Here is a 14463-nt window from a genome sequence, read left to right on the forward strand (position 1 = left end):
AAAAAAAAAAATACGTGGGGCTTCGCCCTATTTGTGTGTCCAGCCAGGTACAACTAGGCAGATGGGGGCTGGAATCCGCAGCGCAGGGAGGCCCAAGCTTTCTGGGCCCCACCCGCTGCAAATTGCAGTCCGCAGCCACCCCGGAAAATGGCGCGTTCATAGAAGCGCTGTACCCAACTCATCCAGGGCCCTGGTGCGGTGGCTCACTGGGTAATAAAGGGGTTAAGGCCAGCTTGGCATTATCAGCTGGCCCTAAGCCCGAAATTCATGGGGTCACGCCAATATTAGACATGACCACCATGAATTTCTAGTAAAGTATTTAAAAAAAAACACAACACCCAGAAAAAAGTCCTTTAATTGAAATAAACACACAATTCTTTATTGTTCTAAATTAAACTCTACTTACCATCACGCCCATTCCAGCTGAAGCCAACGATCTCCTGCAATAAAAGTAAAATAATAAACCAACCTCATCCTTACCTTTCCATGGTTCCCACGACAGCTTCAGCTCTGCTACATCGAGATGACAGGCTGGACCGCAGCAGAACGCTGCCATCCAGCCTGTCATCCCGCAGACACTGAGAAGCGCAGGCATGCTTGCGCTCCTCAGTGTCTCTCTGTGACGGCATAAAGATGAGCCGAGTTCATGTCCAATGAACTCAGCTCACCTCATGCACGTCACTGACAGCGTGGGAGAATTCTCCTGCACTCAGCGCTTCAGCGTGAGAATTTTCCCACGCTGTCAGTGACGTGCATGAGGTGAGCTGAGTTCATTGGACATGACCTCACCTCATTCACGTCACTGACAGCGTGGGAAAATTCTCACGCTGAAGCGCTGAGTGCAGGAGAATTCTCCCACGCTGTCAGTGACGTGCATGAGGTGAGCTGAGTTCATTGGACATGAACTCGGCTCATCTGGATGCCGTCACAGAGAGACACTGAGGAGCGCAAGCATGCCTGCGCTTCTCAGTGTCTGCGGGATGACAGGCTGGATGGCAGCGTTCTGCTGCGGTCCAGCCTGTCATCTCGATGTAGCAGAGCTGAAGCTGTCCTGGGAACCATTGAAAGGTAAGGATGAGGTTGCTTTATTCTTTTTCTTTTATTGCAGGAGATCGTTGGCTTCAGCTGGAATGGGCGTGATGGTAAGTAGAGTTTAATTTAGAACAATAAAGAATTGTGTGTTTATTTCAATTAAAGGACTTTATTCTGGGTGTTTGTGGGTTTTTTTTTAACTTTGACTATGGGGTTAGTAATGGGGGTGTCTTATAGACGCCTCTCCATTACTAACCTGGGCTTGATGTCAGCTGGCATTATAAGCTGACATCAACCCCAGCCCTATTACCCCACTGCCACCGCTACAGGGCAGTGGGAAGAGCGAGGCTAAGTGCCAGAATTGGCGCATCCTATGGATGCGCCATTTCTGGGGCGGCTGACGGCTGGTGTTTCTAGCCTGGGAGGGGGCCAATATTCATGGCACCCTTCCTGGGCTATTAATGTCAGCCCCCAGCTGTCTGCCTAGCCTTTGCTAGCTATTAAATTAGGGGGGGACCCCACGTCATTTTTTTGAGGGGGTCCCCCATTTTAATAGCTAGTAAAGGCTAGGTATTCAGCTGGGGGCTCATATTAGTAGCCTGGGAAGCTCTGTGGGTATTACCCCCTTCCCAGGCTTCAAACATCTGCCCCAGCCGTCTGCTTAACCTCCGCTAGAGACTAAAATTAAGGGGAACCCCACGCCAATTTTTTTTTAAATAAATCCTTTATTTTAACACTAAATGACAAGTACAGTAAGCAACACTGTCACTGTACTTCATATATATGTGACTGACATGTTTCTATCTATCTAATCTATGTGTGATGCTCTATTCTTTCTATTCTAAATTGTCGGGTACCGGTGTATGCCGCTGATGAATTGCCGGCTTTTCATGTAATACATTCTACATTATTCTTAGTTGTTTTACTTCATGTAGAATTAACCTACAAGGAAAGAAAGGGTTTATTTTCATTCCGATATTTGTGTCCCATTGACTTGCATTGGTTTCCGGTATCGGAATCGGCGATATCCGATACTTTTTGGGTATCGGTCCGATCCAATCCGATACGATATTTCCTGATATCGGAAGGTATCGCTCAACACTACTCGTGAGTAATTTTGTTCTGTGGCTCGGATTAAAATTAGACACGTCTCCATGATATTTTGCCACCAATGCGCAAAAAGACAAGGAACTATGAACAGCCTAATAGAACACATACCCATTATGGTCTGTGATGAACGTGACTCACAGACATTTGAATGGGCATAACACAACTTAAGGGTTTTTAAATACATTTTGGGAAATATAAAGCATTAATTTTACTAACAAATCAAAAACACAGCATGATTAGTTTTTAAAAAAAATGCCACTGACAAAATAAACACCAAGAGAACGTCACAAACCAAAACATACTTTATGTAGTATATATTGAAATATACAATTTAAGGAAGCATCCAGCTATATAATTTTTTACTCTCAAAATAGGCAGTTACAAAACACCCAAACAAAAATAAAAAAAACTTTCCTAAAATGTTACATGTATCAAATAAGTTTAATGGACCCTTCACGCGGGCCGATAACAGGTCAAATGAGCGTTCTCCATTACTGACCCATTTAAACATTCCATGGATTAAACGAATAGAACAATAGTTTGTTGCCTGACTGAGGTACCCAAAATAATCATTAACAGGAAGTTCTCCCAACAGTATGAAAACTGTATGGGGACTGCATGATCATATTAATGATAGTTTGTTCTCCATTTAGTTTAATTCAACTTGGGTAAAGGGCGCTGATAGAACAAGTCAATCAAAGTTCTGCGTTCATTAGGAGCAGAAAAACCGCCTGGATAAAAATAAGTAACGGCAGACTTAGAAAACCCTGTTTAGTGATAGTGGAATGCATAGAATGGCTTCATTTCACTATGATATTCCTGAATTGATACACTGCATGTGATAACACTACCCAAACATTCAAAATAGGAAAGTGGTTTTACTACCTAGCATTCCTAACACAAAGAAATCAGGTCTGGGACTGGCATTCTTACTGGTAACAGGGGTGACATTACCATGGAAGCAGGTGACGGACGGGGAGGGGGATGGAGAATTACAATTAAATCCTCATTCTTCACAGAGATTAACTTCTGCATTCAGATCCGTTAACCAGTGTTCTGCAGAAACAAAAATAAGGAGCTAAACATCCTCATCAACTCACCAGGAGCAGAGACCTCACCAGGTCAACCTGTTATCACTATTAGTGACAGGCCACAAAAGTTGCTCTAATACAGGTGCATAAAAAAAACTTACACAGTAGAAAAAAAAGAAATAAGAAACCACCTGCAGTCCAGGATAACTATAAAAAATTAAGGCTGGCATTTTGCATGCCAGTCGTAATGAAGGCATCGGTGGCGTGAGATAAGGTAATTCATTAAGAGGCACACACCACAATGTATTAGGCACATCTTACAACTGGGGTGCACCTCCGCCAGTCTTGGACTGAAATACATTTCTGATGTAAATTGTGATGAATTTGCCAGGAAGGCTTTGCCATGCTCCATCCAAGCTCTGCCCACTTTCGCACAGCTGGCAGAGACTGGTGTAAAACCACCAAAAGATGAAAATTATGCAACATTTCAAAAATTATTTTGTTTTTAAGTTTTCACTTCATTTGCTAGTCCCCTTAGGGGATTTGAACTTATGATTGTCTGATCGCTTGTGTAATGTACAGCAATACTATAGCAGAGTAGAGGCAGATGATGGCTGAATAATACAGCCATCATCTGCTGGCAAAAATGTGGGTACAGTTCTTGAGTCCACATAAAAGCCAGGAAGCTGGAATATGACATAACTGTACATCAAATGTCGGTAAGGGGTTCTCCAGTGAAGAGAAGTTATCACCTATCCACATTCGTTCCATTCTAAAGGGGATAACAATGTCCCATTATATCAATCAATGGGGGTTCCAGTAGTTGGACCACTAGAGATTTATAAATTATCATATATCTGGTGAGCAAGGGATAACTTCTCTTCACCGGACCTATATTATACCTAATACATTACTGTGTTTCCCCAAAAATATGCCCTAGCATGATTTTACAGGATTTTCAAAGTATGCTTGAAATATAAGCCCTACTCCAAAAACATGCCCTAGTTACAGACAGTGCAGTTGTTGGGGGGACGCGGGAGAAAAACTGGGCAACTGCCCTTCGATGACATCAGTCATGTAACCATATAGTCACCAAATGTCCTTCAACTGCAGGAGTCTATAGGACCTGAAGAGTAGACAGGTGGTATGTACTGTATGTGGAGTGTGTGTATAAGTTTATGTTCAGTTTATGTGTGATGACATGATTATTTGAATAAATGTTGCCTTTCGTTCAAGAACAAATGTGGATTTGTTATTCATGGAAAAAAAATAAGACATTCCCTGAAAATAAGTCATAACTCATCATTCAGAACAAAAAATACAAGACCCAGTCTTATTTTCAGAGAAACAATATATTAAACCAGTCTGTCACCTGCAATATTAGCAGCCAGTATTCGTGCTGGGGAAATGTGTGTCACGATTTCTCAGTGTGTTTGTAGACCAATAGCTCATAAGATCATAGGGACAGGCATGAGAGGTTTTAAAAAAAAAAAAAAAAAAAAAAAAAAAAAAAAAAAAAAACCACACACAAATTTACAATGATAGTTCTGCAGCAACTAAAGGTTGGAGACAAAAACACCAAACAAGCCCTGACAGTAGCCCCCTAGAAAGTTAGTGTTGCAAAGCCAAAAAGCTCCCATCTGGGAAACACTGAATGAACTGCAGAAACGTGTCCGACCGTGGAGTAGAAAGGACAGAGACGGCAAAAGGATCGGATTCTCTTCTGCAAGCAGTGTCAGCAGAACAGGTCCAAAAAGGAGAAGCCACAGGATATTATCTGGCTTCGATGGAAATTATACATCCTGTAAAACCATTCTCATGCCAGCAAAACATCTGTGTGTGCGCACTGCCTCATAACATCTGTCTGCAAGGGACCTAGGGGGTTTCCTGGGGATAATAAAGCTCTGCAGATATAACGAAACTCTTCATACAGGCACATCAGCACAAAAGCTCATTATCAGATGAGGCAGGGAACCAAACCGAGGCAGCGATGAACCCATTAAATGGGTATCCCCTTCTGATTAACCCCATCACCCCCGACGATTTTACATTTTTTTCCTCCCATTCGTCCAAGAACCATAACTTTTTTATTTTTCCGTCAATATGGCCTTATGAGGACGAGTTGTACTTTTGAATGACACCATTGATTTTACCATGATTTTACTGGAAAACCGCGAAAAAAATTCAAGCGTGGTGAAACTGCAAAAAAAAAAGTGCATTTCCACAATTATTATTTTTTTTTTTTTTTTTATTTACCATGTTCAGTATGCAGTAAAAACTGACCTGGCAGTAAGATTCTCCAGGTCAGTACGAGTACGCAGATACCAAACATGTATAGTTTATTATTTAAGTGGTAAAAAAAAATCCAAAATTTATATGAAATTTTTTTTGCATTTGTTGCCATATTCCGAGACCCGTAACATTCTCATTTTTCGTGATCTGGGGCTGGGTGAAGGCTTAGTTTTTGCTGCTTGAGCTGATGTTTTTGAAACCATTTTGGGATACATACGATGTTTTGATTGCCTGTTATTGTATTTTAATTCAATGTTGCAGCGACCAAAAGAAACGTAATTCTGGAATTTTTATTTTTTTCTCGTTACGTCGTTTGCCGATCGGATTAATTTACTTTATATTTTGATAGATCGGGCGTTTCTGAAGGCAGCGAAACCATATATGTGTATTTTTTAATGGTTTTATTATTAATGGGGCAAAAGGGGATAATTTAAACTTTTTTTGTATTTTTAAAACTTTCCTTTTTTTTTTTTCACTTTTAAATATAACAGTCCCCTTAGGAGACTTGAAGCAGGGATCATCAGAGCAGGGTTGATGATCTCTGCTGATATATGTAGCTCTAGTAAAATCCACAATCTCCTATGAACACCGGCCATCGTTCACAGTGACAAGCATGGAGGTCTTCTGCAGACTCATGGCTGTCTTGACAACCCATCGGTGCCCCGCAATCACGTGACAAGGGCGCCGATGGACGACACTTGTGACGTGCTTCTGGCCAGCACATGTTAAATGCTGCTGTCAGTGATTAGGTCATTGACAGAGGCATTTAACTTGTTAACAGCCCGCATCAAAGGCAGGGACACAGCTGATGACGTTATATATACACGTCTTAGGTCGTGAAGGCGTTAAAGGGAACCTATCACCAGGTTTTTCCCCATATAAATTACAGCCCTTTCAGCACTGTGCTACAGCATTCTCGAATGTGATTAGATAGATGGAGGTCTCCATGACGCCCTCCAAACACCTATGGGGTGGTCCGGTGTGATGGGAGTCGCTGGTCTTGGTCCGTTGCATCCTCTCTTCTTGCGATCGCCGTGCTCCTCTGCTTCGTGTGGATGACGCATCCTAGGTCATGCACACAGTAATCCGTCGCGCTCCTGAGCAGGCGTACTGCTGAGGGTGAAGAAAATAACTGTTCTGCGCATGCGCACTACAGTACTTTGCTCTGCACTTAGCAGGACAGAGAGAAGTATGCCTGCGCAGAAGCGCAATGGAGGACACTGTGTGGATGACGTAGGACGCGTCGTCCACACGAAGCAGAGGAGGAAGGCGATCCAAGACCAGCAACGCGCAGCCTGACAGCCTCGTAGGTGAGTATAATAAAAATCTTTTTTTGTTCTGCAGGGGAGCTTGGAGACTTAAATACAGTATTCCAGAATGGTGTAAAACAGGGCTGAAAGGTGGTGACCGTAGGTTAGATGGGAAAAAACAGGTGACAGGTTCTGCATATACAAAACACTATTAATCCCGAGGGAGATTGTAGTATCCTAGCTCACTTTAGGAGTGACTGAGGTTCCAGAGGCCGTGTTGGACATTTCCTGCAGTCAGATGGCTGAGGATGCTCTCTCTAGTAATAAAAGCATACACGAGATAGGAGTAGCCTGGCACAGCGTACACTGAGGCCCTCTTCACACTACACTTAGGACATGTACAAGGAGGGCGAGGGGGGGGGGGGGGGTGTCTTTTCTTTGGTGCAATAGAGAAGGTATCATGTGTAAGTGCCACATAGCATAGACGGCTCCTGTATTCAATGCAATCCAAATAAATCTAAATCTGTCAAATGCACACAGGCAGAGCACTTCTTTTTTTTTTTTTTTTTTTTTTTTATTAAGCAGATTTGCCCCATAGAAACCCTGAAGTGTTACAGACTTGTTTGGTACACAATACATATTGCAGCCACACACATAAGATTAGTCTGTCACCTCGAAGCCAGCTGTGCATTTAGTTAGTACCCCCAAGATGAAACTTTCTGCTCTGTATGTTGATAGGTGGCTCCCGCCAATGGCCAATTAGCCTAAAAACAGTCTAACTCTGTTCTGCACATAGATGCTTCTTAGAGCATTCACTTATGTAGGAATTTCACCCAGAAGAGGCCAGATCACTACAGATGTCTTTCCTCCATGGATTTTTCAGCCACTTTATGTACAGTGCCACACAAACTGATCAGATGACACAGTAACACAAGGAATGACATTTACCCTCGTAACACAGGGACCCCTCCCCACAGTGCACGCACCACATAACACAGGGAACCCTGTGAATCCACCACCCCCATAACATTGGGACCCCCCTCACCCACCCCCATATCACAAGGAGCCCTGTGCACTCACTTCTCCCACTACACAGGGTCTCCTCACGTAAACTAAATTGGATAAACAAGAGTCCCAAAACTAACATCAACCGTAGACTAAAAAAGCCCGCCTACTATATACATTTTATTTAGTCATTAGTATAAAGGGGGGCTTTGTGAAGCCCCTCTTTTTACTAATGGCTAAATAACATGTTGTATATAGTAGGTGGGTCTTTTTTAGTCTGGTTGATGACAGGGTCTGCTCACCCCTGTGCACACACCACCCCCATAACATTGGTACCCCTGACCTCAGGGCACCCACCCCCATAACATTGGGACTCCTGACCCCAGGCCCCCTCACGGCTCCCACCATACACATGGAGTCCTGTCACCAGGGGTACAGCTCTACTGTTCCTCCCTCAGGATCGATTTACGGCTGGGAAGGAAAACACTGCCGCCCACACGGCAGAGCGTTAACCCCTTCCCCGCCGGGCTCGTCCCCACAGAGCCGGATAATAGAGCTCCTGGCAGATCATTACCCCGGCGGGCGCTGACAGACAATGGATAGAGCGGCCGGTCAGTCGGTCAGTCAGTCAGTCAGTCAGGCCGGCGCCGCTTGCAATACAGCTCTCCCTCAGGCGGCGGCTCCGGGAAGCCTCGGGACACTCACCCAGAACACTATGTTGAAGCCGAACAAGAAATACTTGACGCAGCAGCTCACTTCGGGTCCCTTGAAATGCTGGTGTTTGCCAGACATGGCTTGTAGCACCGACCGGGATCACACACGGGAGCGCTAGTCACGAATGCAGGGGAGGCTTGCAGTGCTGCGGGGAGGGCAGAATGGCGGCCGAGGGCTTCGCGCTGGCATCGGGAGGCTGCACGGAGCGCAGGGCAGCAGGCTATTGTTACAGCGCTTCCTGGAGTCCCGGGCACGGGATGGCCATGTCTGCTCCTGCTGCCTCGTCCTGCTGGATGCAGTGCTCGCACGGCTCCTCCCACACAGGGGCGGGGCTGTCATTGTTGTGCCGAGCAGCGCCACCTCGTGCTATGGATGGGGTAGTACAGCGCGGTAGGTCTCGGCGCACCTGTACACGGAGCCTCAGAGTGATCCTCCAATCACAGTCCTGCTTTCAGGATTCCCTGCCCGAGTTTTGGGCTAGGTACAATGTGGGCCCGCCAGGTGAGGCCATGTCCGTCTCTGCAGCACTAGCGCAGCAGTGTGAATAGGGTTGTGTCCGACCTCAGCAGTGCACGGTTTTCTGCAAGTCCCAGTACGGTTTCATACAGACGCTGCTTTTTCCATCGTTGGTTGGGTGGTGTCCGTTTTTGGCTTCAAAATTATCCAGCAATAATTTTTTTCATTATAAAAAACAATGTTAATGCTTTTCCTACCCATTGCACTGCTAAAGGGGGCACAGTGATGGCAATGGTGGGCTCACAGACCCCTATACCTGGATGGCTTATTCTGAGCCATGACTCCGATAAAAGCGGTCACAGCAGCTTGTGGTGGTTGTAGCCACGCTCCGCATGTGAACAGCCCTATAAATGATAATGGGTTCATGCGCTGTGGAAAACCAATGTCTGAATGAGGCCAAAGTGTATGTGAGTGTGGGGGAGCAGAAACCTCAAGTTACTGATGAGAAGGGGGAGATTTCACTCAGCTTCTGCTCCAGAAATTCCCCAAAAACCTAAATGTGTACATAGCCTTAGAAGAACAAGCCAATATATATGGTACCAATCTGCTTATTATACAGCCTTATAAAGCCACGTTCACACAGTTTTTTACCTCAGTATGTGTAAGTCAAGACCAGGACCAGGAGTGGGTGATAAATACAGAAGTGGTGACGTGTTTCTATTAGACTTTTCCTCTGATTGTTCCACTCCTGGTTTTGGTTTACAAATACTGAGGTAAAACACTGACTGTGTGAACAAGGCCTTTAATGACAGATTTAAAACCTTTACATAGGACCTGTTACCAGGTCAAAAGTGGCCAATGTTTGCTCTTATTTTATTCCGTCTTCACCCCTGAATATTTTTGTTTTTTTTTTATTATAAATCCACCATACTGTTCCAGAGATATCGGTCTTTTTCCTTATTGCTAATTTTTATGGTCTTCACTGTGGGGCATAGTTCACAATGCCTAACAACACCCCCCAGATAATAGTGTAGGCACCGCCCCCTCGGTAATGACCATAAAACTTAGCAGTAAATATAAAAAAAAAAAAAAAAAACACAAATACTGATAGTGGGGCCGTGGCCAAACAGTGGGAATAAAGGGGACACTTTTGACCTGGCAACAGGTCCTCCTTAAAGGGGAGCACTATTTTTCTAGGCTGTCCAGCCCTATGAATGTCAGGCCAGGACAAGTGTGGGATTGGTATCAGCAGGGGGATCGTAACAGGCATGCCGCAGAGACGGCACTGCAGCCGCCCCGCACCCCTCTGAATCAGGGTAAATGCAGGCAGCCAGATTGCATGGTTCGTATACAATCTAAGAAATACAGCCACCTAAAGTTAGTTTCACACTGCATTTTACAGCGGCCATTTGATCTAAACCCCTTTTTTGGCCTCAGTCAATACTAAACCACCCTGATCTTGGGCAATGTTTTTGGGTAGAACATGTGGGAACCCAGTATGCAAAGTGATTAAGAGGCCCTGGCAATAAAAATTTCACAGAGCGAAGAATAAACCTCACACTCAGCCACACTCCATTACACGCCTTTATAACTTTGGCTGGTATATTTTGGAGAAACCAATGGCAGTCCTAGTCATGTGATGCCTCCATCACTGTGTTATGGCTTCTTTTTAGAACATAGACCATAATCACAGCCAGGACCAAAGCAGTAGATCACTTCCAGTCTGCAAATTAATAGGGCCTGGCCCAGCAAATCAGCCTTGTTCTGAACAACCCCAGTAAAAGCTATGCAATTACATATTGAAATTGTAAAGTCAACGTTAACTTCTATTTTAATCAAGTGATGCTATAGAGAGAAAATGTAGAACATGATACGTGAATAGGTGCCAAGTCCACCAGAAAAGAACCCACCTTTTGCAGTAGGGTATTATATCAATAGTCTCCAACCAATCTTACCTGGAGAGCCATATTCAGCTCAGAAAGGGTCACAAGCCACATCCCCACCTCTGTCAAAATAGTGACACCCAGAGGCCCCATTACCAGTATAACAGGCAACGCTTTCCTACAGCAATCACACGCTTGGTAAGCTTAGAAATAGAAGTTCCCACCTCACCTCGATTCGGCATTTTCACATTGCATATACAGCTTCAAATACCTCCTCCGACTGGCAGTATCATACTATCTTCAAGTTACTATACCTCTGCTACATCGCTAAACCCCCAAAGGCCAGTATATGTGGATTCAGGACTACCTCTTCTGTGTAGGACTACTCCTAAAGTCATCATCTGGAGATCTTCTCTCCATAGCCTTAGCACCAGGTCTAGCAAACAGCTATGTGCCCTCGATGCAGAAAATTTCCGCAACGTTTCTGCATGTTCTTGGCAGTAAAAACGCTTGCGGATTTTAAACGCGTTTTTTTACATGCCGATTTGACTTGCTTTTTTCAAATGCATTGTGACCTCAAATCCGCATATGGAAACACACAAATAATGGACATGCTGCAGATTCCGCAGCATGGGCACAGAACCTGCAGGTTTTCATTGGGGATCATGGGACACGGATTTCGCATCAAAATACGCTTGAAAAATGCATAGTGGGCACGCAGCGTAATACACTAACCTGACATACAGCAGCGAGCCACACATCATGGTCCCATGGCCCACATGTGGAGAACCCCTGCCTTATACAGTTGTTTGCAAAATAATAGCAGTCTAACATTAATATGTTTAATTATTTTTTTGGCAGAAAAGATCATACAACATGGGAGAAAATTGATAAATAGGTGTAGGCGAGTAATGGGCAATCAACATAATCCACAGTCATGACTTGCAGGCTGCTAATTGTGTGTAATTGACTCATTTGATGTTCTAATTAATAGCAGTGCAGAGTTTGATTAGTGAGGTCCTTCATTTTGTGAAGAAACAGGTGTTAATTATGACCCTTATTTAAAGGAATGGGCAGCAAATGTTTGCCTGCTGGTTTTATCCCTTGCTCAGTAAGTAAAATGGGTTGTTCCAGACATTGTACTGAAGGAGAAAGAACTATGATCAAGAACTTGATTTGAGAGGGGAAACATAAAATAGTGCAGAATATAACTGCCTGTCCAGCTAAAAAGATTTCCAATGCTTTAAAATGACAAACAAAACCCAAAACACATGGTAGGAAAATAAATACTACCATCCTCATCGATCATAGGATGGCAAAGAAGCATCCTATGATCAGCTACGGATAGATCGAAGAGGATCTTCAGTTACCTATGAGTCCTGCTACCGGACAATGGCTACAGGAAGCCAAACTATCTGTAAGAAAACCTCGTAAGGGTATAGTTGCTGAAAAAAAATCATGTTAAAAAGGTTACAGTTTGACTGGCCTAAACAGAAGTGGTACAATATTTTGTGGACAGATGAGAGCAAGATCGTTCTTATTGGGTCTAAAGGCTGCAGTTTGTGAGATGACACAAACGCTGAATTCAAGCCACATTTTACTGAAGACTGCAAACAACGGAGGTGTAAGCATAATGGTTTGGGGATGTTTCTCATACTACGGCGTTGGGCCCATTTATCACATACCAGGCACCATGGACCAGTTTGAATATATCAATTTTAGAAGATGTCATGTTGCCTTATGCTGAAGAAATGCCCTTGAAATGAGTGTTTCAGCAGGACCATGACCCCAAACTCACCAGCCAGCGGGCAACATCCTGGTTTCAGACCAACAATATTAATGTTATTAAGTGGCTAGCCCAAGCCCCAGACCTCAATCCGGTTGAGAATTTATGGAATGACAAAAAAAAATAAAAAATTATATATATTTATATTGTTTTTGATACAAAACCTAAGAATGCAAAAGAACCATGGAATATAGTCCAGTCCGCTTGGAAATTAATATCTGTTTGCTGGTGTCAGATGTTAGGTGACTCGATGCTGCACAGATGTAAAGCAGTTATTGGAAATAAAGGTTATATGACTATATATAAAAGTTCAGTGATTAACAGAAAAGCTAAGTGTGGAAAGAAATATCAATTTATACTGCAAATATTCAACTTTGTAAATGCTATGTTTTTTTTTTTTATTTGATCGAATGAGGCGATTTAGAATCCACACTGCCAAAAGGTCCAAAGTACAATCAAAGTCAAGGATGAGATATGGATGCAGTTTTAGTCAACGCGTTTCAAGGTTTTCAAACCTCTTCATCAGGACAAACCACAATAATTATTATTGTGGTTTTGTCCCGATGAGAAGGTTTGAAAACCTTGCATCGCGCTCACGAGAAACTGCATTTATATCATCTTTGTTTTTGATTGTACTTTGGCAGGGTGGACTCTGAATCATCTTATTTGATTAGATCCGATCTGTGATCCTGCAGCCTTCACATACTGTCAATAGTTGTTACCATCACAAGCCTATCAGGTGAGCATAATCCTTAAACTTTCCATACCCTTTTAACATTGGATAAGACCCCATTTTGCGTCTCTCCAGTGTTTTTTTTTTTTTTTTTTTTTTTTTTTTAGCAGGCCAATATTTTTTCTCCTTAGTTTTCAATTGAAAAATTGTTTTTGTTCATGTTTCCCTTTGGAATTGAAAGGCACTGGGAGTGCTGACCGTTTTGAAATATAGAAATAAATGCCATTATGAGGCTTGAGCTTCTCTCATTGGTTTTAAACACCTTTTTTTTTTTTTTTATGCACAACTGTAGGTCTTTGGATGGAACAAACACTTTTCAGGACACAGACAATTTTGCTCTTCAGGAGGCCTTGAACAAATTAATGGTGGAAGTGTGAAACCAACTTGAGAAGAGACCACAATGTTACCGGCTGATGGTCTCCTGTCTCAAACATGCCCATTAGGATATAGAGTTCATGACACGAGACTCGTAGCCAGCCCAGGTATCATGGACTGTACTCAAACCATAAATGGCGCAAGTGTGAAACCTGCCTTAAATGAAATTCTCCAATGTATTACCATACATTAGAGAAGTTGTCTAGCGAACAGAAGGTATCACCTAGCCACAGGCCAAGTGATACTTCTAGATTGGTGAATATCCAAGCGGTTGGATCCCCTACTGATTGGCAGAAGGGGGGTTGGGGTCACCTGTCATCCTTTAGACAGGAGTAGCAGTCCCCATGCTTGACCACCAGTCCATTCATTCTCTCTGGTTCTCTGGTGAGCCATGTCCATTAGCATGTATTCCCAAATCTGCTGCAGAAGTCTCAGCACCTATTGCATACATTTGAAGCATGTGCATAAGCCTTCAAGGTCCATTAAGAGGGACAGGTCTGCCTAGAGAATTCTACAAAATTACCTTAACATATTACTAACATTTAGAGGAGCAGATTTAGAAAAGCCTAAAAATGGGAGGTGTTGTCTGGTGAATAGCAGGATGACAAGTTACAGAAAAGAGGGAGGAGGCAGCCCTCGGCCCACAGATCACCACTATGGAGCACTTCTCACCAGTAGAATGTAGTGGCATTGCACTTGTTCAATCGCGGATTCATTTCTCTTTCTTTATGGTGCTGCCTTTAAAGTAAAGTAGTGTATATTGTTATGGCCAGAATACTTGAAAAAGGTGTAAGTT

At 43.4% G+C, this 14463-nt stretch overlaps 1 protein-coding gene across 2 annotated transcripts in view; it reads right to left on the bottom strand.

Annotated features, from left to right (window-relative positions):
* The window catches only part of TSPAN17 (tetraspanin 17), a 58984-nt gene extending 50216 nt beyond the window's left edge, over nt 1-8768 (bottom strand). For both annotated transcript variants that reach the window (XM_073651372.1, XM_073651374.1), the window contains exon 1: nt 8426-8768. In XM_073651372.1, the coding sequence (XP_073507473.1) occupies nt 8426-8512 (87 nt within the window). In that variant the 5' untranslated portion in view covers nt 8513-8768. The remainder of the gene's footprint in view (nt 1-8425) is intronic.
* Between the last annotated feature and the right edge of the window lie 5695 nt (nt 8769-14463).

The sequence above is a fragment of the Phyllobates terribilis genome, unplaced genomic scaffold (genome assembly GCF_046119375.1).
Source record: "Phyllobates terribilis strain yellow unplaced genomic scaffold, ASM4611937v1 Scaffold_11__3_contigs__length_659146591, whole genome shotgun sequence".
Classification (NCBI taxonomy): domain Eukaryota; kingdom Metazoa; phylum Chordata; class Amphibia; order Anura; family Dendrobatidae; genus Phyllobates; species Phyllobates terribilis.